The 23641-nt window shown below is 37.8% G+C and overlaps 2 protein-coding genes across 4 annotated transcripts in view; one reads left to right on the top strand and one right to left on the bottom strand.

Moving 5' to 3' along the window:
* The window catches only part of LOC118219968 (zinc finger protein 260-like), a 73423-nt gene that overhangs the window by 8274 nt on the left and 41508 nt on the right, over positions 1-23641 (bottom strand). The window lies entirely within an intron of this gene.
* LOC118219960 (gastrula zinc finger protein XlCGF57.1-like) lies at positions 1156-21926 on the top strand. Of its 3 annotated transcripts, XM_035403490.1 has the most exons (4): positions 12467-12645; positions 12772-12823; positions 17192-19385; positions 20630-21926. In XM_035403490.1, the coding sequence occupies exons 2-3, from the start codon at positions 12821-12823 to the stop codon at positions 19316-19318; spliced, it is 2130 nt and encodes a 709-aa protein (XP_035259381.1). In that variant the 5' UTR covers positions 12467-12645; positions 12772-12820; the 3' UTR covers positions 19319-19385; positions 20630-21926. The 3 variants fall into 3 exon arrangements, with proteins under 3 accessions (XP_035259383.1, XP_035259382.1, XP_035259381.1); XM_035403492.1 differs by lacking the exons at positions 12467-12645; positions 12772-12823; positions 17192-19385; positions 20630-21926 and adding exons at positions 1156-1307; positions 2753-3567; positions 3652-5011; XM_035403491.1 differs by lacking the exons at positions 12467-12645; positions 12772-12823; positions 17192-19385; positions 20630-21926 and adding exons at positions 1156-1307; positions 2753-5011.

Here is a 23641-nt window from a genome sequence, read left to right as displayed (position 1 = left end):
CAGCACAATCGGACAAGCTGGCATGCCATTTTCATTTTATAACAAGTGTTTGTAAATATTTTGTTCTTTTAAAAAGGACAGAATGTATTATCTGAGATAGTTGTGGATCTCTGTTGCACTCTTTATTTTTTGATGTTTTACATGAACTGTGGATTAAATTATTTTACATTGTGAGCGCAGAAGCCATTTCTTTTGAACCTTAAAATTTTCTAAATAAACTCCCTTGACCTTCACTGTGTTCTTTTTTTCTGCTTTACCCCTGCTGCAGTTTGTATCTCTTCACATTAAGTAAATAGTAGAAACTCATGCAATTATCGTGGACATGTGGGGGTTAAACTAGGGTAAATTAATTTTCTTAAAGTATAATTATTGGAAATTCTGCAGTATCCATTTCTGATTTCCTTTATTGAATATAATTTTTTTACAGGACAGCAAGATTTTTTGTCCCTAATATGCAATTGTGAGCAGATGTGTGGTAGTTAAACCAATGCAGAAGTTCCTATGACAAATAAGCTACATAATCTAAAGCTCATCTGATACTCTTTGTCTGCCTTCAGATGAGTCCATTTCATTTATGTGCTTCAGGAGCAATTTATCATTGATTTAATATCTAAATGATATTTCAGCGACAAATGTATGTGTTAGAATTATATACATTATATCCATCTGTCGTTTTGTTTGTCTGTCAAGTTCTATCTAACTCTATTCACCCACTCTGTCCTGAGTTGACTGTGGGGTTCATGCATGAATGCATCAGTATATGACCAGACATATTTATGAAAAAACCTGCAGTGCTAATATGGCATTCCAAAAGGGGAAATCTTTAAAAATCATACTGGGGTTAGTCAGCAGAATTCTTCAAGCAACCAACATCACAGAAGAGTCAACATGTAGGATAGGTTAAAACAGGTGGATAGTGAGAGCCTTATCTGTTTTTCTATATCTGGTTATCATGCCAACTTCAGGCCTGAATTATTTAATTAGATCTAACATTTGTGTTTGTGGACAAGTGTTGGTGCATGTAGGCAATTCGCTCTTTTAGCTCGGGTAATAGCTGATACACACCGTCCCTCTAGGACGCGAATTGCCTACCCTGGTTTTAAACCATTAAATTAGCTTTTATTTTGAAACTCGGTGTAGAGAGTGCACCGGAAGTTTAATTATTATTGGGGCGATCCTCCATAGATTCAGCTTGCGCTGCAGTGCTGAGCTGAACTCATTCGGCGCCGAGAATTACATTGCAGTGTAATTAACGTCAAATTAAAACAAACGATTTAGTTGAAATAATTGGGCCATCATCGAATAGGGTAAGGTTTTCGCCCATGATCTTGATGATTTTTCAGTTCTGTTTGTTTTATTTACTCGCTTTAAATCGGGTTACTTTACTTTTTCTAATGTTAGTACAGTAGGCCTATATGTTTGGTAGTTGCTAAAGCGCCCGTGATTGTACAATGAATTGTAGATTTGCAAAACTTTGTTCTGGCGCAACGTTACTTCTCAATTATATGATCCATAAGATTGCAATGAGTTAAAGATATCACTAATTTATGGTAGCGATCTTGTCGGACGCTTACTGTTGTTCAGTAAAGCATTCCGTGGAACATGACGAAATTCTTGAAGTATATCCAATTTATTAGTATCACTTATCACTTGTACAATTCTGTTAAGCCAGTTTATTAATTTTTAACGAATAAGCTACTTTATACGCATCCTAATGGCTTGTGAACAGTCCCAATTCATTTTTGTAATTTTGCCAAAACAATGGGCCTACTGGCGAAAGTGAGTGAGTGGGCTAATTGATACCAATTAAGCACTTCGTCAGAAACAGGACTGGTTAAATCATAGGCCTGTAAAACAGCATCCTACTGAATTTAGAAGCCTCAATCAAATTACATTACATTGCAGGCATATTGCAGACGCTCTTATCCAGGTATATATTAACAAAGTTTATAACCCTAACCAGGGACAAGTGTGTTGAAAACCCTAGAGGGAAATTACCCCCAAGTCTCCTTTTACTAAATTTGAAGCGATTGCTGTTTGCTATTATCTTGGATCATTGTGTCTCTAGCATTATTGAGAGGATAAATATCGGTAATGATACTGTAATACTGAACTCAGATAAGTTTAAATGAATAAAATCAGAGGATGAACACTAGATATGTATTGCCCCTCTGTCCTTGTCCTTAATTTTTGCCACTATGACTGTCAGTCCAGTTCTGTTGGATTTTTAATATAAATGTACATTTTTATGCCTCCGCGACGGCACAGCCGTTATGTTTTCGGGTTGTCCGTCCGTCCTGATTCTCGTGAACGCGATATCTCAGGAATGCCTTGAGAGAATTTCAAATTTACCACAAACGTCCACTTGGACTCAAGGATGAACTGATTAGATTTTGGTGGTCAAATGTCAAGGACACTGTGACATCACAAAACACGTTTTTGGCCATAACTCATATTTGACCACCACAATTCATACGCTAATTATGACGAAGTTTCACACAAATGTCTAATAGGATAAAATTATGAAGCGATGACATTTTATATCCAAACGGTCAAACAGAGCACTGGCTACTGGTTGGTGGAGGCATACAACCACAAGGTGGTATTTCTAGTTTAAAAAAAATAATTAAAATAATAATCATATGGGTGGCAGGCAAGGTTATCTGCAATTGACCCTCTACAAGGTGAGACACCTCAGGGGGCAAACTGTACTTGGCTTCGATGTGTTCCAACACCCCTTGTTTCCCTCCAGGAGCGGCACTTCTGCACACCTTTGAGCAGCAGTATGATGCAGGCAGGAGTCTGTCTGAGACAGGACACTGAGACAACACTACCAGAGCTCACTCAGCAGCACAGGATCAGACAGGAAGAAGAGGAACTCAGTGGACTGGAGTCTGTCCACATGGCAGAGTCAGAGACAGAGTGTGCTGCACCAGGACTCAACACACTGGAGCCAGAGTGTGTTACAGCACACAGCGGGGTCAGTGATGTACACCACACACACGCATCCCTGATTAAAACAGAAACTGATCTTGGCTGCATCCACACTAAGAATTTAATGAAGACAGAGAGCCTCGCCACAGAGCTGGGATATGTAACCCATATGCATCCTGACCAAATCAAAACAGAGGCTGAAGATGGAGGATACCTTAAAGCAGAACACATCAGTGACTTGCAGGATATTAAATATGATGATGTTAAATGTGAACAAGTGAAGTGTGAATCCAGTGAATGTTTAATGAGTGACATCATGAATACTGTGAAATATGGAGCTGCTGTTGATCACAAACACCAGCCTGAACCATGGCAGTGTGCAGGAGGTGGGGACTTAAATCATCACTGCAATGTAAATAATGAGAATAATCAGACCACAGTTATCCACAACAGTGCAAACAGTTGCAAGAAACGTATAAATTGTCTGAGAACGAATGGGATGGTTGAACACATGATAATTAATTCAAGTAAAAACCCCAGTCTTTTGAATTTCTTTCAAAAGAAGACAATTCGTAGAAATAAAGGCGAAATTCATAAAGGTGAAAAGGCGTTCAATTGTGCACAGTGTGAGAAGTGTTTTGATACAAAGTCTAATTTAAAGACCCACCTGAGAATTCATTCAGGTGAAAATCCTTATACATGTTCTCAGTGTGAGAAGTGCTTTAATACAAAATCTAATTTAAAGACCCACCTGAGAATTCATACAGGTGAAAAGCCATTCAAGTGTGCACAGTGTGAGAAGTGTTTTAATACAAAATCCTATTTAAACAGTCACCAAAGAATGCATACAGGTGAAAAGCCCTACAAATGTAATCATTGTGGGAATGGCTTTTCCCAGGCATCTAATTTAAATACCCACCTGAGAATTCATTCAGGTGAAAATCCTTATACATGTTCTCAGTGTGAGAAGTGCTTTAATACAAAATCTAATTTAAAGACCCACCTGAGAATTCATACAGGTGAAAAGCCATTCAAGTGTGCACAGTGTGAGAAGTGTTTTAATACAAAATCCTATTTAAACAGTCACCAAAGAATGCATACAGGTGAAAAGCCCTACAAATGTAATCATTGTGGGAATGGTTTTTTCCTGGCATCTCATTTAAATACCCACTTGAGAATTCATACAGGTGAAAAGCCCTACAAATGTACTCATTGTGGGAACTGCTTTTCCCAGATATCTCATTTAAATAGCCACTTACGTTTTCATTCTGGTGAAAAGCCCTACAAGTGTACACAGTGCAGTAAGTGTTTTCGTACAAAATCTGATGTTAATTTACACCTCAGAATTCATACAGGTGAAAAGCCATACAAGTGTACACAGTGCAGTAAGTGTTTTCGTTCAAAATCTGATTTTAATTCACACCTGAGAATTCATACAGGAGAAAAGCCATACAAGTGTGTGCTATGTGAGAAGTGTTTTCATACAAATTCTGATTTAAATAAACACCTGAGAATTCATACAGGTGAAAAGCCATACAAGTGTACACAGTGTGAGAAATGTTTTCGTGCAAAATCTGATTTAAATTCACACCTGAGAATTCATACAGGTGAAAAACCATTCAAGTGTGCACAGTGTGAGAAGTGTTTTAAAACAAAATCTAATTTAAATACTCACATGAGAATTCATACAGGTGAAAAGCCTTACACATGCTCTCAGTGTGAGAAGTGTTTTAATACAAAATCTAATTTAAATACCCACCTGAAAATTCATACAGGCGAAAAAGCGGCAGTGTAGTATAATGGGTAAGGAGCTGGGCTTGTAACTTATTCGATTCCCGGATAGGATGCTGCCGTTGTAGCAAGATACTTAATCTGCACTGCGTCAGTATATATCCAGCTGTATGATTGGATGCAATGTAAATGCTATGTGAAAATGTTGTGTAAGTCACTCTGGATAAGAGCGTCTGCTAATTGCCTGTAATAATAAGTGTGCTTCGTGTGAAAAGTATTTGTAATAAAAAATCAAATTTAAATACCCACCTGAGAATTCATACAAGTAAAAAGCCCTATAAATGTTCTCTGTGTGGGAAGTGTTTTTGTAGATTTAATACACACCTGAGAATTCATTCAGGCGAAAAGACCTACACCACGAGCAATGTGTTTTTGTGCAAAATCTGATTTTAATATACACGTGAAAATTAATAGAGGTGAAAAGCCATACAAGTGTACACAGTCTGAGAAATGTTTTAATAAATAATCTGATTTAAATATGAACCTGAGAATTCATAGATGAGGAACCATCCATATGAACACAGAGGGATAAGTGTTCTAACAAAAAAATCTCCCTTAAATACACAAAAATGCGAAATGCCCTACACTAGGGATTTGTATTTGTATCTGTATTTGTTTAAACAGCATAATTATTTGTATTTGTATTTGGATAACAACCGAAAGTGGGTGTGGGAGGGTTTAACATGGAAGCTGCATTAACTGCCAAAAATCCCAGATATTTTTTTCCATTATTATTACTGGCGCTGCTATTGTCGAGACATTAAACCATTTAAGGCGTGGTTTTACAATGACATCAACAATAATCAAGTTTAAGAACATGTAATTTTCTTTTTAAAGCTGTATTTAACTAACAATGACCTATAGGTTATATAGCCATAACAGGCTTCTCTAGCACTGAAGTAAACAAACAGTCAAAACCTAGTTACTCATTCTTACTCTGGACTGCATAGTACCTGTATGAACCCCCCCACCTGAGCGCCACTGAAGTCTATAATAAACTGGAAAAATGCTTTCATAATTTAAAAAATAGTTCCTCATTTTCATTATGAACTACTGTATGCAGTGAACCCCTAATTACATTTTTTAAAACTACACAATGTAAGGCTAAAATGTTTTTTTGATTTTTGTTTGTTAATAGTTTTTCTTCCCTCTTTGTTGAAGCCCCACTTTACCATTATGTTTTGTTTGCATAAGCATTGGTAAATTAAAGAAAAAAAAAGGCTACTTAACCTGCATTGCTTCAGTATATATCCAGCTGTACAAATGGATGCAATGTAAATGCTATGTAAAATGTTGAGTAAGTCACTCTAGATAATGCCTGTAATGCAATTGCTCACCAACACCCCTGTAGTAGCCGCTGCCTTGCACGGACGTTCACTACGTAATGTTTTAAGTCTTAACATCGCAGTACATGTCACATTTACCACGATTCCCGTCTTGCTATGCCCACACTGTATGACGAGGCAACAGCACAAGGTCACACATTACGAGACAACGGACGGCGCGTGTTGGCAGACAACGAAAAGAGACGTTCGCCATGGATGAAGAGCAAGTGCCAGAAGTTATCGGCAGTGCCTTTATACGCGTGGAAAAACACAAAAAAAAAAAAAAAGAAATCCAGAATTTGGGCACGTGAGTGGTTGCCTCGTCTTCGCCAAAACATAGACCATTGGTAGCCTACAACAAAGATAGCTGGATTAAGAATTAAAATATTGATAATGAGGACACAAGCTTCATTCTTCTTAATATGGCTATAACTGTTCCAATTTTAGCTTTAAAATGTTGTAGATGTGTCAGCCATACAGTAGGCCTACTTTACTTTGTCGCGATGCAGGCTACAATTGTGGGTTTATGAAAAATCATTTCAGTAGCATCATTAACGTTTCTTTTTTGCACCACATAAGCAGCAATCTCATTGGCCAATGTGACAAATTGCCTTGTCTTACCTGTCACACTACAAGAGGAACAACTAAAATATCCACCATTTGAACGTGATCGGTGTGTTCCAGACAGGATCGGGAGAATGGGACAGCCATTTAACGGCAGCGCAATGACTCACGCTACGAGAGCAACAGTGCTCCTAAAGAAGCTTGCACTGTGCGGTTTTAACTCCAGTCTTTAAAATTTTGGGACATTCAGTTTCTTCAGTCTTGTCCTCAGAAAGTGAAAAGCATGTCCAATTGGATTCAGGATGGGTGACTGACTGGGCCAGTCAACAACACTCCACTTTTAGACCGGGAAAAGCTCCTTGGTTGCTTGAACAGTATGTCGGGAGTCATTGTCCTGATGCAGGGTGAAGGATAAGCCACTGAGTTTTGATGCTTATGGATCTTTTGGTTGGATTTCAGCAGACAAGGTGTTTCTGCACAGTCTAGAATTAATCCTACTGGTGCAGTCATCGGTCACATCATCAATAAAGAAAACTGAGCCAGTTCCAGTGGCAGCCATGCACGTGCAAGCCATAGCACTACCATGAAACATTTGTTTGTCCTAAAAATTATGAAGGCATATTTGTATGAATTATCAAGTAGGGTATTGGACACTCTGTTGGCAAGTCCAATGATCTTTTTTTCAAAAACACTTTGCACACTACATGGGTAGGGCAGTTTTTATTTCATACAAAGCATTTAGTGTAAATTTCATGCGCTTGTTTGGGAAAAACATTTGCGACACAGAAGATTTGTAGGCCTTCTCACCTATACATTCTCTAGAGGATATTAAAAATAAGATGGTGTTGAAAAGCTCTTCCAAAAATCAGAACATTTTTATGGCTTTTCACCTGTATGAATGCTCTGGTGGCTATTTAGACAAGATAATCTGGAAAAGCACTTTCCACATTGAGTACATTTGTAGGGCTTTTCACCTGTATGAATTCTCTGGTGGCCCTTTAAATGAGATGCAGACAAAAAGCACTTCCCACACTGAGGACATTTATAGGACTTTTCACCTGTATGAATCATCCTGTGATAATGTAAAGAACTTTTTTGAGCTAAACACTTCCCGCACTGCATGCATTTGTAGGGCTTTTTACCCGTATGAATCGGCGCTGATTGTCTCCAATGTGCGTGGCTGAAGCTGTGTGAAACATATTGCGGACAGTAGAGTTAAGTAGAACGGTGTGAATCGTTGGAAGCTCGAACAGTGTGAAGGGAGCCACGACAAGAACAGCTTCCGGTTGGCGAAAGAGAGACACATTTCATAATAAAAGTTTGTATTTACCTTCGCATACAACTGCTTTAATTAATGAAGGACATCTGAAATGCTGCTACAGCTTAAAAGAAAGCATGACTGATCTTTTGTTTCACGTTTAAATCCTGATTGAGATATTAATGGGCATTATATTCTACAACATAAATGACACCCATTAATATCAACCATAAATTTCTAAGCTGTCATATGCTTTAATTGACTAAGTTGCTAACAAGACTTTATATTGAAACAAGAAATGGTTGCATTCGACCAACTTCATGTGACTGCCACTCAAATTCCATACTAGTCCACCTTTACAATATTTGCCCTGACAGACACAGTTGGCATCCTACAGTAGAGGAAGAAGTTCTTGATGGAATGCTGAACAAATTTCGATCTGGCTCTCTAGATGTTTGTCAGTAACTCTGGCGTTATATTTGGAAAGATGCTGAACTGTTGAGTTATTTGAATGTAGTGCCACATCGGGTGCCACAAAAATATAGGTCAATTAGCCCCTTGCACAATGAGCATGACTGATTGTCAATATATTCTGAACCTATATATTTTATGTTGAAAGTTGTTCATCAACAAAACATCTCTTTAAGTTTTTCAATGGAAATTTAAGTAATATGCAGACTCTGATGGTCTCCAGTGATAAAACATTGATCAAATGTCTTTGTTTGTTGTCTACATCTAAATGATAGTGTAATGCTTCCTTTTGCAGTTTATGAGTACCTCTAACAAATTTTATTTTTCTTCTTCCTTTTCATGCCCTTTTAAGCTTGTTAATTATCTCTATGTTTATATATTCTATATGTTGTAACCATTGCCATATGTAAACTGAATAATACCTTTTAAAAAAAAAGTAAATATAAAAAATTGAGTATGACACACACCCGCTTTAGGAACGTCACGTCTGTTTACCGTGTATTCAAATGCTCCCTTCGTCTTCCTCCTTGTACTTCAGTGACATTTGAAATAGTTAACTTTCATATATCGTTAAATAGTGTCTATAGTATTTAGTGTCTCTTTGCATTTAGTGTTCAGTCAATTTTTTAAAGCAGTTGTTGTTCATGTATTATCTCTGGTGGGTTTACCTTGCTGGCCAGCTAGTTTAGCAAATCCCTTTTTATACTGAACTTTTGGATGAGCTGCTAAGAATGAAGTTGACTGATGTCCATAGTCTTGCTAAAATGAATGGTGAAACTCCTTCAGTCCAGGATAAGGGCTTTAAGTTGCATGTTTAGATTTTATATTTACCAGATATTATGCACAAGTACATCAATCACACAGAAGAGGTGGTTTTTTATATAAAATTTACAATAAAGACCCCACCCCCAGCAAAAAGACATTTCGGGAACAATTGAAATGCCAGTCTGAACAGTGTGCTGTCTGAAAAAGCAGCACTACATTGTGGTTGTAAAGGGGCAGTCCCAACTACACATGAAGAGCGATGTTGTGTAATTATGTAATTATGTGTCTGAGAGCTTCAGGACAACATACCTATGAAAATCAAAAGGCTTAAATGACTATAAGGGAGTGTCAGTTTCATTAATTATTTCAGGAATATTAACAGATAAAAAATCATGTAAAAACTCCAGAGACAGTCCAGAGACTAGGTTAACATCACAAAAACCTCAGTCAGGTCTATTTAAATTAACTTTATCAAAATGCTGATTGTGCTGACTGACATCTCAGTATTGTGAACTGAGTATACATACTCACCCTTATAATTGGAAGACATAAATTGATACATACAAACTAGCCCTGTTCCAGCATCAAATAAGGAGCTTTACTGCTCACTTTAACAAGATGATGGACATCAGTCTCCCTCATTTTTGGCAGCTCATCGAGGCATCAAATATAAAAAGAGCCAGAGAAAGTTGTTATAGGCTAACTAAGCTAGCCAGCTAGCAACGCAACTGAAAGGGCACCGGAGATAATGTACAAACAAAAGTTAAAAAACTGATTGAACGATAAATGAAAATGAACCTAAATACTATTAAACAGTTTATGAAAGTAAACTGTATTTAAAATGTCACTGAAGTACAAGCAGGCAAAAAAGCAAGCATATAAATTTATGAGGTGGCAAACTACGTTCCTAAAGCTGATGCGTCACACTCGGTTGTGCAAGAGAAGGAGAGGTCCATTTTTATCATGCTGAACTTCATCTAGAAAATGTGTCAAATCTCAGCAAAAATATCTGGATGGATAGGGATGGTAAGTGAAAACATACTTCAATTCCATTTTTGGGTGAACTGCCACTTTAACTAATTTAACCACCCCCCTTACAAATTCTCAAGTGTACATCCAAAGCAGATTGGGATTTTCACCTTTATGAATTTTTAAGTGTATATAGTGTATATCCTGCATTAAATACAGTAAAGAGCCTCACATCCATATAAACGTTCTGCTGGATATTTATATCAGATTTTGTTAAAGTAACTACCCGGACTGAGTATCCTTGTAGGGCTTTTCACCTTGTATGAATCATGTGGAAATTTGAAGCATTTTTTTGGGAAAACACTTCCCATACTGAGAACATGTGTAGGGCTTTTCACCTGAATTTATTCTTAGGTGTCTCCTTAAAGTATATACTGTATTCAGGGGTTAAATTTGGGGTGGACACGGTAGGTAATTTCATTAACATATAATTTCATCTATGCAACATTTTAAAGAGAGATGAATAAATAGCCCCCACGAACGCCGGCTATTATTAACGGCAACTTTGATTGCTTGAGCAAAATCAGCGGGTTGCTGGTCAGCAGCTAAGCTAGGATTGAATATTTCCCACATACATAGTGTTTTATCCAGCGGCGATTGATGAGCTGAAAATTGGTGGGGCGCAAAACTTTCCTTTAAACTAATCACTGATCTCAGCCTGTTTTCATTAGTAATTTTTCCTTTATTATCAAGTGCGCCAACGATCGGACTAATCAAATGGCAAGTAGTCTAACACACAGCGTCTTCATACCGTGTTAGGGGGATTAAATCATAAATTCAATTTATCCGTTAAAATCAGTTTTAATCACCAAGTAGTCTACACTTAACAAACAAGACCAGTCTGTTATCTACCGTGTTAGCTTTCAGAATAACCAGCAAAACAAAACATGCACTTCAATTTTGTTTACAATCTACGCATTGCAGATATTTGCCATGAATTCGAGTGGGGAGGAAGAAGTGCATGTATCCACAAATAATGTTGATTTAAAATGTGCACAATTTCGTACTGCAAAAATGTAGGCTATTAATGTCTATAGGTTACTCGCTAAAACTGCTTGTTTGGGGAGAGCTTGCTATATATGATAGTAGCGCTATTGCGTAGCCTATTTATGGATTAATTGCATTAATACTCAAGGAAAATCAGCGGAAGATTCCGCCACTGCTTAATGATTAAAACAGATTTTTCTAAATCGCATTTATCATTTAATTTCCCTAACACAATGCGAAGAAGCTGTGTGTCCCTTTCCAGTTGCTTTTTACGTTCACTTCACATGTCGTTTAAGACGACGCTTTCTGTAATATTGAGATATCAGATACCCAAGTGTCACACTTTTTGTTTTCTCCTCAAAATCTAATCGTCTCAACATTGTGTGTGTATGAGAGAACAGGAAATAATGCACATTTGAAATGGTGTGGATGAAATATCACGGCACCATATGCAAATAAAACTTCAAACTGTCTGTATAAACAAATACAGTATTGAAATCCTACTGAAAATTGACATATTAGATAAAAACGAGTTCGGATAAGAATTTCTCTCCAAATGTAAAAGTTCAGAAAATTCTGACACTTGTTCCTGGCAGAAGGGGTCCTGGTCTACATCCTACCCCATTTTTGTCATGCAAAAGATGTACTCCTCGTAGTAGCGCTGCAAAATTAGCTGGATTACAACACTGTATGCGAAATCACGATTCACGAATCATCCTAGACCGTTTGATGTATGTAATTATTCCTCATATTCTCAAAATAACTCTCTTTCATATGTAGTATGGATGCTAGTGTCCCACTTCGCTGTCATAGACTATTTTAAGATCGCTCCAGTCCTCTTCTTCACTTCATGGTCATGGACTGCTTCCGCCCTATTCCTTCCCTGCCCATGCCTTGACACTATCTGCACCTCCAGATCCATCATCCGGCTCCTCTAAACTGCACTACTCTGAACTACACAATTTGGTCTATTCCTGTTAGCTTTCACCTCAACTAAGCAGCTTAACCCATTTTATTTGCTGTCTGGTACTTTACACCAGAGTGGCCAGTGGAGGATGGGCTCCCCCTCTATAGCGAGGTTCCTCTTGAGATTTCTTCCCTTTGGGGAGTTTTTTTGCTCGTCACTGTTTGAGGGTTTTCTCCCCATTGGGTGTTTTTTTTAAATCTCATGCACTTGCTATTTGAGGGTTCAGACCTGGTGTTTTCTGCTTGCTCTTTTTGGTCTCTCTTGCCTAACCACCTGATCTAACCACGCTTAATCTGCGCCACACTCCAGCAAAGTAGGTGGCGATAATGTATCTTCCATGCAGTCGGTAGGCTGCCAATAAACACCACCGAAGAAGCTCGTTCCGGAAACTCCACCGGAAAATGCAGGTTCTACAAAAGTCCGACTATTTGTTTTCATAAAATAAAAGAACGGATATAGGGAACAAACACAGTAGATCATTCGCCTCTGAGAACTCTATCAAGGTATATGGAATTAAATTAATGGATTTAAGTAATTAATTAGTGGCCGAATTGGTAAGTTTGTTTTCCCCAATAACCCTGATGCTTTAACAGTTCTGTTAATTTTGTTCACCAGTAAGTTTCAAATCGGGCTACGTTCTATTCTGCAGTGTTTTCTTACGATATTCCGGTACTTCCTAGGCTTCATTGCCTGGCTCCATCTACCCTCTCCAGTTCCTTTGTACGCACTATGGTAAGAACTAGTGTACATTTGTGGCTGTAATCTAGAAACGCGTAGAAATGCGAAACGAAGTAGTCTCCGTTTGTTAGCAACATGCTGCATCATTTTGTCTTTCAAATATTATGCTTTTTTAGGGATGAGGATAAGACTGTGTGAAGGGGTGAACACTAGGGATGGTGATTTTCAATTAATTCGCAGATCGATGGATCGCATAATGTTCAGTGTGCTCGATTCCAAAATCGATTCATAACAAGTAGAGTAGAGGAATTATTTTTTAGAACGCATCTTGCCGGGGGGCAACGCTGGTTGTGTGGAAAATGCATTATCAAAAACCAGTACCAACGTTTGTCCATCAGAATAAAGTCTTGGTGCTTACTTTGTGTCAAATACAGTCATGGTCCGATAAGACAACAATTTTCAACTAACAATTGTTGCACGCCCACAAAACCAAAATACACAGCTGCTTGGCTGAATATTCAATTCTGATAGGCTGAGACATGTATATTATTTCTATATACGGTAATTATGGAGTAGTGCCTGCAGACGTTCAATCCGCGTTATATGCGATAACAATATGCGATAACACAAATGCTGTGACACTAGTTTGACTTAAAACCGAACTGAATTTTAATTTTAGGGAACCAGGTAGAGAGTTGTCAGCCAGCACGTAGCGTTCGTTGCTTAGCAATATCCTATAGGATACAGGATGTTTGTTTGAATAATTGGGCAGGCTGAAATTTCCGTCGTGGAATCGCATATTTTGAAATGCATGTTTTCATTACAATTGACGTAGACCGTCGCCTCGGACGATTTCCCTCATCACAGGGCATTTAAACTGCATAATGCTCAACCACTCAGACATTATCCCGCTTATACAACGGCTCACCAACAAAAAGCATAATCGCAATTGCAAATAGCTAAAATTAAGTACTGACAATGAGTAAGTGCTAATCATGTCATGAGCTACTTCTACGTAGCCACCCCTGTAGGCAACAAGGATGTTCTAAGGCCAGTGGAAATTCAAGCAGTTTTACTCAGTGGTATAGACGGTTTCATCAGTGGCACGCGCGTTGCCAAGGTTGTGCGCTTGGCCCTAAGTTAACTTCCGGTCTGTGTTTGTTTATTATTGGGTTTGTGTTTACTGGCTAATATGGCACCGATTACAAATGGAGTGAAAGTTAAACTGATGAACAGACTGATGTTGGGCTCAGGTTGTTGTGCTGTGGGGTGCAACCTGACCTCAGGAACAAACTATATTTCGAAAATGAGTAAAAATACATAATTTAACTTTGTAACCTCACTAGGAAATTGTGAAACGAATTGATGAATCCCTGCGATTATCATAGCTGGTGCTTGCCCGTTGTTACTTCGTATTTTGAGAAATAACTGGACATCGTTACCTATTAAAATGTAAGTCCTGTAAAAATACACATAATAAACTGTATTTTAAAAAATCAACTTCATACATACACATTTAGTAATACTAATACAGCCTTATTTACTATATCAACTTAAGACAATGAATTATGTCATCGCGACCCATTAAAGTCAATGGCGCAGACTTTGCTTCATAATTTCAAACTGCTTTCCTAACGGCTATTTTGCGTCCTGCGACTTAGGTTACAACAGTGAATATGTACGGATTCCTAGACGTGCTGATGAGAGACCACCCTTTCTCATATTAACCTCCAATATGCAAGACAGGATACTAGCAAATTTCCATTCATTTATATGGGGTGGTCGATACACGTCCTCTTAGCAACCAAATGCTAGCGCTGGACCACGTCTGACTTATTTGCTGGCACACAAAAAAACGTGAAAGTACTGAAAAAATAACCACAGGAGGATAACAAGGATATTTTTCCTACATAACTAGGTACAGGTTGTTACCGATATTTCGCCTATTTCATATATAGTTGCGAATCAGTTTACGCTTTCCTGTCTGTCGAACGAAGGTGGTCGAATAGGTGCTCTCACTCTAGCACTTTGTTTCAGGTAACAAACTCATAATAAGCGACAACTAAGCTGACCAGTAACACGCCTGAAATAGTTATGAATTAGCTAACTAAATTGATTGTAGCTTAATTAATTCATTCTAGTTAGCTAGCCAACTAGCTAGCTAGCTAAACGTAGCTACCATTTTATAAATTATGCACAGTAACGTTAGCTCAATGCTAGTAGTTCATACGCTTTAGCTACGTTTTTTACTAACGTTATGATACCTGTTTCCAATGACTTGACAGCGTTACATTGCCTGATCATTTTTGTTGTGGTAACCTAGCAAGATGACCCAAACTATAAGAGCCACGATGTTTTCCCATAAAACATCTAGGTTAAATAAATAACCTACAGTAATTGCATTGGCTACACATGCTGCCCACTAGCCCCAGTTTGTGCTTCTAATCATCGTTTTTAAGCAACATCATAGAAAGAGTGCACTTTTTATACAGGAATGAATGTGCATGTAACCCAGAACAGTTATGGATTATGTAAGGAATGTATGATGTTCAGCAAGGTGCAATACTGTGAACAGTTATCTGTCACTTGATTTTCTGGTAATCTAACATTATCGCATTTCAGTTTGGCCAAGTAACGGTTCTTTTCTTCGACTGGTAACCCCAAATAATACGGGCTAGACATAGTTTTAACTAGCTAGCTAACGTAATTTACTTGTTATTTACTTTGCTTGTTATCAGAAATAGTCTAGAGGGACTCTGTTGTTATTGATTGTTTGCGGAAGTCTGCCGGAAGTCAAGTTAGGGCCAGAACAACGCACATGCGCAGTAACGTTTGTTTATGTTGTTACCGTTGAAACCGTCTATAAGATGATCAGAAAGTTAAACTACATTTGAAAATAAATTCATTAAGTTGGTCTGGAATTGGAAATTTTGCTCAAAACCAGTTCTTAGAGAAAAAATATTTATTGAAACACCATGCACCCTTTTCAATCCGTCTTCATGTCATGATGGACCTAATTCAAAGCATTTTTATTTTTGTTAATTATAGTCATTGTCAAATCCTTATCAAAAATCAAACGAACCATGTTTTTGATCTGGTTTAGTGATAAAAAGCTATTTGCCAACTAGATGGTGAAATTTTTGCGTGGATGAAGAATCAATGTATGAATTTATTCTATATTTTGTAATACTTTATATGTGGTATTTATCAATCCTCTGAACTTTGCTCTTGCATTCACTCTGTTGCAAGTGAGTCTTTTTCTCATCAGTCCACATGACCTTTATCTTGAACTTTGCCGGGTCTTTTAGGTACTTCTTAACAATCTGTAACCTGGCCATCCTGTTTTTGCCGATATCTCGTGGATTGCATCTTGAGGTGTATCCTCTGTACTTCTGTTCATAAAGGCTTGTGTGGTCAATAGTCGGCATCAAAACCTGCCTGTCTGAAGTCTGGCTGAGGATCTGCATTTTAACCACGTGTGAGTTGCCTGATTACAAATCTAAAACTGTGAAGTACAGACCCAAATAAAAAACAGAAAAAACAATTTTGTCTCAAACATTATGAGGGGCACTGCAAATTTTTTTTGTATGTCACATTTGATACCATACATGCACAAGACCACTTGTTACTCTTGCTTTGCCCCATTGCGGATAGTAGGAGAAAAAGATGCTATTACAGCTGGCGGCCATAAACCGGAAGTGGCTTCCTGGAAGTTAGTGTAAAGCCCATCCCTTGAAGCTTCATTTAACTTGCCTTGCTTGTCATCATTTTTCTGAAAATTGCATTTCTTGTGTACATGTCAAGTTTAAATTTACCATATCAAACCATTTCAAACAAAAGAACATTGAATTTGAATTTTGTGCTTAACCTAGCAATAGCTGTTTTGCTGAAGTGTGTGGCGCAAAAACTTGAATAATTCTCCTATACATTCTGGCGTTTCTGTTTTATTTTTGGAGTAACATAGTGATACTGATGAAGTCCACTGAATAGAATTAAATTGAAGGCAGCTCCACTACCCAAGACAGGGGCATGAATAGATGGAGGGAAAATGTCCTTATCCTTTGGCAGCTCAGTCTTCTTATTGCTACGCCCAGCCCTGTCCTCAATATCTTGTGTTTCCTTGATTTTATGTGGCACAAGTTTTCTTATTCTCTCACAGACCAATAAAGCTGAAATTTGAAACCATTAAAAAAAAGAAAAAGAAAAAAAAGTGGCAGTTCAAGTTAAAACTTTATTTTAAAAATTGACATGGGCCTTGGTATCACTCAGTACAGTGAAAGGAACGGTTTCCTCCTCATAATCCAAGAGCACCCTCTGTGATCAGTCAGGCATCTGCGGTACTGCAGATTGTAAAGAATTTGTCAGCTGCTGCAGTAGGACCTGTTTGATTAAAGCTAAATCCCTTCCCCTGTTTCCCTCCAGGAGCTGCACTTCTGCACACCTTTGAGCAGCAGTATGATGCAGGGCGGAGTCTGTCTGAGACAGGACACTGAGACAACACTACCAGAGCTCACTGAGCAACACAGGACCAGACAGAAAGAAGAGGAACTCAGTGGACTGGAGTTTGTCCACATGGCAGAGTCAGAAACAGTGTGTGCTGCACCAGGACTCAACACACTGGAGCCAGAGTGTGTTACAGCACACAGCGGGGTCAGTGATGTACATCACACACTCACATCACTTATTAAAACTGAAACTCATCTGGGCTCCCCCCACACTGGGGATCTTATTAAGACTGAGAGCCTAGACAGTGCAGAGCTGGGATGTATAAGCCATCTGAATTCTGACCAAATCAAAACAGAGTCTGTTGATGGTGCATATGTTAAGGTAGAACACATCAGTGAATTACGGGACATTCAATATGTTAATATTAAATCAGATCAAATCAAGTATGAATCCAGTGAATGTTTGGTGAGTGATGTCATGAATACTGTGATGAATGGAGCTGCTGTTGGTTACAAAGACCAGACTGAATCAGGGCAATGTGCAGGAGAGCCAAACCAAAACTGTAAAAATGAAGACAGTCATCATCTGCTGACCGTATGTGGGGATTTAAATCATAACTGTGACATAACCAATGAGAATGCTCAGCCTAGAATTGTCCTACAGAAAAGTACAAACAGTAGGAAAACGCATATTGATTTCCAGGAAACAAATATGATAACTGAACCCATGGTAATTAATTCAAGTAAAAACCCAAGCCGATTGACTTTTTTTCATAATAAGACAAACCCCAAAAAACAAAGAGATATAAATATAATTGAAAAGCGGTACAGGTGTACACAGTGTGAGAAGTGTTTTTCTCAGAAAAGTGCTTTAAGTTGCCACAAGAGGGTTCATACAGGTGAAAAGCCATACAGGTGTACACAGTGTGGGAAGTGTTTTTCAAAGAAAGGGGTTTTAAGTTGCCACAAGAGGATTCATACAGGTGAAAAACCATACAGGTGTACACAGTGTGAGAAGTGTTTTTCACAGAAAAGTACTTTAGATTCCCACATGAGGGTTCATACTGGTGAAAAACCCTACAAATGTACTGAGTGTGAAAAGTGTTTTTCACAGAGAAGTGTTTTGATTTCCCACAAGAGGATTCATACAGGTGAAAAACCTTACAAATGTATTGAGTGTGGGAAGGGTTTTTCCCGGATGTTTAATTTAAATCGCCACCAGAGTTCTCATACAGCACCCAGGATAATTAACTCAATAGAAAACCCAGACCTACTGAATTTCTTTCAAAAGAAGATAATTTGCAGAAATAAAAGTGAAATTAATATAGGTGAAAAGCCACATAGGTGTACACAATGTGAGAAATGTTTTTCGTGGAAAAAAGACTTAAATTGCCACATGAGGATTCATACAGGTGAAAAACCCTACAAATGTACTGAGTGTGGGAAGTGTTTTTCACAGAAAAGTACTTTAAATTGCCACATGAAGATTCATACAGGTGAAAAACCCTACAAATGTACTGAGTGTGGAAAGTGTTTTTCCCGAATTGCTGGTTTATATTACCACATGATGATTCATTCAGGTGAAAAACCATACAAATGTACTCAGTGTGGGAATTGTTTTACACAGAAAAAAGCTTTAAATCAGCATAACACGATTCATAAACGTGAAAAACCCTACAGATGTACGCAGTGTGATAAGTGTTTTTATTCCCAACCTGTTTTAAATACACACATGAGAATTCATACAGGTGAAAAGCCCTACAAATGTATTCAGTGTGGGAAGAGTTTTTCAAAGAAAAGTATTTTAAATTGCCACATAATGATTCATACAGGTGAAAAGCCCTACAAATGTACTCAGTGTGGGAAGAGTTTTTCACAGAAAGGGGCTTTAATTAGCCACAACATGATTCATACAGGTGAAAAACCCTACAAATGTACTCAGTGTGGGAAGAGTTTTTCACAGAAAAGTACTTTAAATTACCACATAATGATTCATAAAGGTGAAAAACCCTACGAATGTACCGAGTGTGGGAAGTGTTTTTCACAGAGAAGTACTTTAAATAGACATAAGATTATTCATTCAGGTGAAAAGACCTATAATTAGTGTACTCTGTGTTGGAAATGTTTTAATACAAAATTCAAGTTAAATATTAATGAGCATACAGATTAAATGACCTAATCTGCATGCTGTTCAGTGTGAGAAGAGGTGTTTGACTTGTGGAATTTTCCGATGTTGAACTAAACATACTGGAATGAACTATTTTGGCTCACATTTATGATTTTTTGGCAAGATTTTAAATAAATAAATACACACACGTGCACACATTCACCGGCCACTTTATTAGGTACACCTGTTCAACTGCTCGTTAACACAAATATCTAATCAGCCAATCACGTGGCAGCAACTCAATGCATTTAGACATGTAGACATGGTCAAGACGATCTGCTGAAGTTCAAACCAACCATCAGAATGGGGAAGAAAGGTGATTTAAGTGACTTTGAACGTGGCATGTTTGTTGGTGCCAGGTGGGCTGTTTTGAGTATTTCAGAAACTGCTGATCTATTGGGATTTTCACACGCAATCATCTCTAGGGTTTACAGAGAATGGTCCGAAACAGAGAAAATATCCAGTGAGCGGCAGTTCTCTGGGCGAAAATGTTTTGTTGATGGCAGAAGTCAGAGTAGAATGGCCAGACTGGTTTGAACTGATAGAACCAAGGTATGCAGAAGAGCATCTCAAAATGCACAACACGTCAGACCTTAAAGCAGTTCTGAAGGCAAAAGGGGGTCCAACCCGGTACTAGCAAGGTGCACCTAATAAAGTGGCAGGGGAGTGTGTATATATATATATATATATATATATATATATATATATACACACACACACAAGCACATACACATACATTCACCTGGGCTTTTAAACCTTTCTGTTATGAACCATTATAATTTAATATGCAGTTGAACTGTTTAAATATAGCATATATGCTAAAATATCCAGCAGTAAAAAATATGGTCAAAAAACATGCAGCTTTTCTACAGGCTAAAGGGACATTTCCACAGTTTTCTTACATAAGCACGACTATAGGGCACTGACTCCTCAAATAAAAATATGAGGTTGTGGAAATTTGCACTTGTAATGAATTAATTTTTTTAATCTTGCAACTGAAGTTTTAGAGCAAAGCTTTCCTGTTGTATAGTAGCGCAGTGTATGCTTCTCCTTGCTGATCATATTCTAGACAGGCAGTTGAAAACAACTGGGGCAAGCTGGGATTTTTATTTCATTTATTAAGACGTGTTTGACCATTTTGTTCTTTAGAAAAGGCAATTCCCTTGTAGTTGGACGGCTGATATTTTTTGATCATAGAATTGACACTAGTGTAACTTGTTTGAAAAAAAGCAATATGAAAACAGTTGGGATGTACTGTAGAAAGAAATAGTTATGTCTATTGCAAACTTGTATGTTTATGTTTATGTAATGTTTATGTGTGGTAAAGTTAGTGTCATTTTTCATCTTCTGACAGTATGTTTTATCAGACATTAGTTGATGTAAATGACCCTTTAAAATGGCTGTCAAATTGCAATGTTTACTCTTTATTTAGAATTAGCATTATATAATGCTTAACCACTTTTATTTTTCTATTCATTTTTGACATCGCATTTGGGCTTTTATTTTGAAGGCAGGTTTTGTTTGTTTTGTCTTCCCACACTTCTTTGCAAAAACGAAACTTATGAGAACTTGCCAGAAAGAGCAAATCGTGAAACTGCAAAAATTAAATGTAAATGTAAAAATTTCCTTCACTTGATATTAAACTCTAGCACCTAGCTGGAAAGCGAACAAGGTATGGGTTTTGTTTGTTGTGAGAAATGTAGTCATGGTTTGCACAAATGTGTATTTTCTTTCCTTAAGTGTTTGGTGAGAATGCTATACTAACACCAGCAGTTTGGCTAATAGCTTAACCTAGCCTTTTGTCCGAGACTGTTAGTTCACTGTTAGGTGAAAGTAAGCTAATTTATTGCATTTTGAATGTACTTAATGCGGTTAATGCACCTTGTATGTAATTTGTAGCACAGGCTAATTATTTTTCTCAGGTCAATTGCTAAGTACTGAGTTATTGTCTAATTTTGATGTCAATGCATTATGTAGTGAATTATAGCTATTATTTTCCTTGTGAGTATGGAAATGTGGAATATTATAAGAGCCTTTTTATTATTTTCCCACTCAGCTCTTACAGTGTGTTTGTGGATACGGCACTGTGTTACGGCAATAAACGCTTCATGAACCATCAGTTTGAGAGTTGGCCATCGTTCTAGCTGAGGACACTACAGTTAAGGATCTTTGTTTCACTCTATTATTTTATGTTGTTTATCAGTTATGCATGAAATAATTTTACACGCTGAATGTGCCCAGTCCAAGGCCTCTGCCATGTAAATATTTGCAACTCTTATTTCCTTCAATGTGTTGTTGCTTTCTCCTTTGCTTCCCCTGTATAAATGTTTATGCATTCCTCTTATACATAGCTCATACATAATTTTACAATTGTACAAATAAGTTTGATTCATATGGGGCTTGAATTGTATTAATATTTTAACAATTCTTATGTCAGAACATGTATACTTTTTTATTTTTTATTTTTAAACAATGAATGTTTTCTAAAACTCATCTGATTCAGTTATTCCACCATGTTCCTAATAATAAACATTGACATAATATATCAATTATTTTCATTTTTCTGACTTCTGGTTGCTATACAGTATAAATAATTTGTGTCAATATACCGATCAAAATGCAAGCCTTAAAGGACCATACCAGTGTTACTACGTGTCATTGTCAACATCGGCCACATAGTTTACATAAACTAAGACCATTTTCCCCAAAATTGCTTTATTTTTGAGGTACCGTGTTTGTTTACGTTTTGTCCAGACAGACGTCATTCACTGCCATTCATGTTGAAACGGTGTGGAAAAACACCCGACGAGACTTGAAAGTTGCTAGGTATAGGTAATTTACCCTTTTGAAAATCACAACGCTGTTTATTTTATCTAAAATCACCGTATTTCTCTAATACAAGCCATTCAAATTTGCGCATAATATCAAGTTCAAACGTGTCTCATTTAGGCGTAGGCCGGCCTCAATATTGCATTTTTACCGCATTTGTACCGTAGACTTACATGGAAACCGGATATGAAAACACCTATACTGGAGCCATCCGTAGTGGTGCTAGTGAGCATCCAGGAACTACAACACCAGGAAATGAGCTTCAAAAACGAAGTCTGGTTTTGGCCGCTTGCACTACACTGTATAAGCCTGAAGTTATTGAATATTTTTTCCCGATAAAAAATTCCCAAAAGTATGCAAAAGCCTCTTTTCCCAAACTAAGTGTTGTAGTATAACCAAGAGGAGACCATTGATGTGTGAAGTGATTTTGGTGACAGTATCTCTTTTCGTTGTTGCACTTTTTAGACGTTCCCTGCGCACTCCTCTCACAGCCAGCTGTACATAGAGACCTATGTTATTTGTCCTCTGGACGGCTAGTTTTGGGTAAAATTAGGTCGTAGCTCATTGTCTACATTACTACGGTCCTAAATAGGCGTCGTTTGTGTTTTAACAACGTTTCATTTATGAGTTATTGATCCGAGAAGTTCGAATCTGTGAATATATTTCCAACTTTACCGAAGTTTACAGCTGGCTAACCACGATGTATCCACAGAAGTGATATTGCACTAGTACAGTAGATGTATAAGAATGCTAGGATGTCAATCATGCTAGCAGATTGTGTGTATGAGATCGCTAAATGTAAAAATACAAATGCTTATATCATGTAGTCGCTAGCTAACTGGCTAGTTATATAACTGGCTAGTTAGCCCTACTGTAGCAGCTAGTTATATAACTGGCTAGTTAGCCCCACTGTAGCAAGTTAGAAGCTAGAAATGTCAGTTTGTAATCAGTAATATGTGCTTACGTGTGAATGTCCAGTACATGTGTGTATAGCTATGGTGAGAATAATGTGTTGAGTCGAATCTGAGAATTGCAAACTTTACTTTATTGAGAATACATGACAATAGATAATAGCTAGATCCCTGTGGACAGATCGGCTGTGACGATGGCAAGATTGTTGTGTGGCGCAGCAGCAATGAAGTTTGTACAGGCTCTGTGTAGAGGAGGAGCTCTGTGTGTGGCTGGCCTATCACGGAACAATGTGGACTATGGCGTCAATAATCAGCGCAAGCAGATATTCACTGCTCGAGCACGAAAGCACTTCCACGCGTGTAAATTCCAACACCGAGAGTAAAACAAGCAGCCAGTTACGCGCAGATATTCACTGTGTCAGCACAAAACCACTTTCAAGCACGCAAATTTCAACACCGAGAGTAAAACAATAAGCCGCCGGCCAGCTGGTTCTACTCGCTGGCAGAGTATTTCTCCTCG

The sequence above is a fragment of the Anguilla anguilla genome, chromosome 2 (assembly GCF_013347855.1).
Source record: "Anguilla anguilla isolate fAngAng1 chromosome 2, fAngAng1.pri, whole genome shotgun sequence".
Classification (NCBI taxonomy): Eukaryota; Metazoa; Chordata; class Actinopteri; order Anguilliformes; family Anguillidae; genus Anguilla; species Anguilla anguilla.
This window is presented reverse-complemented; position numbering and strand designations above follow the sequence as displayed.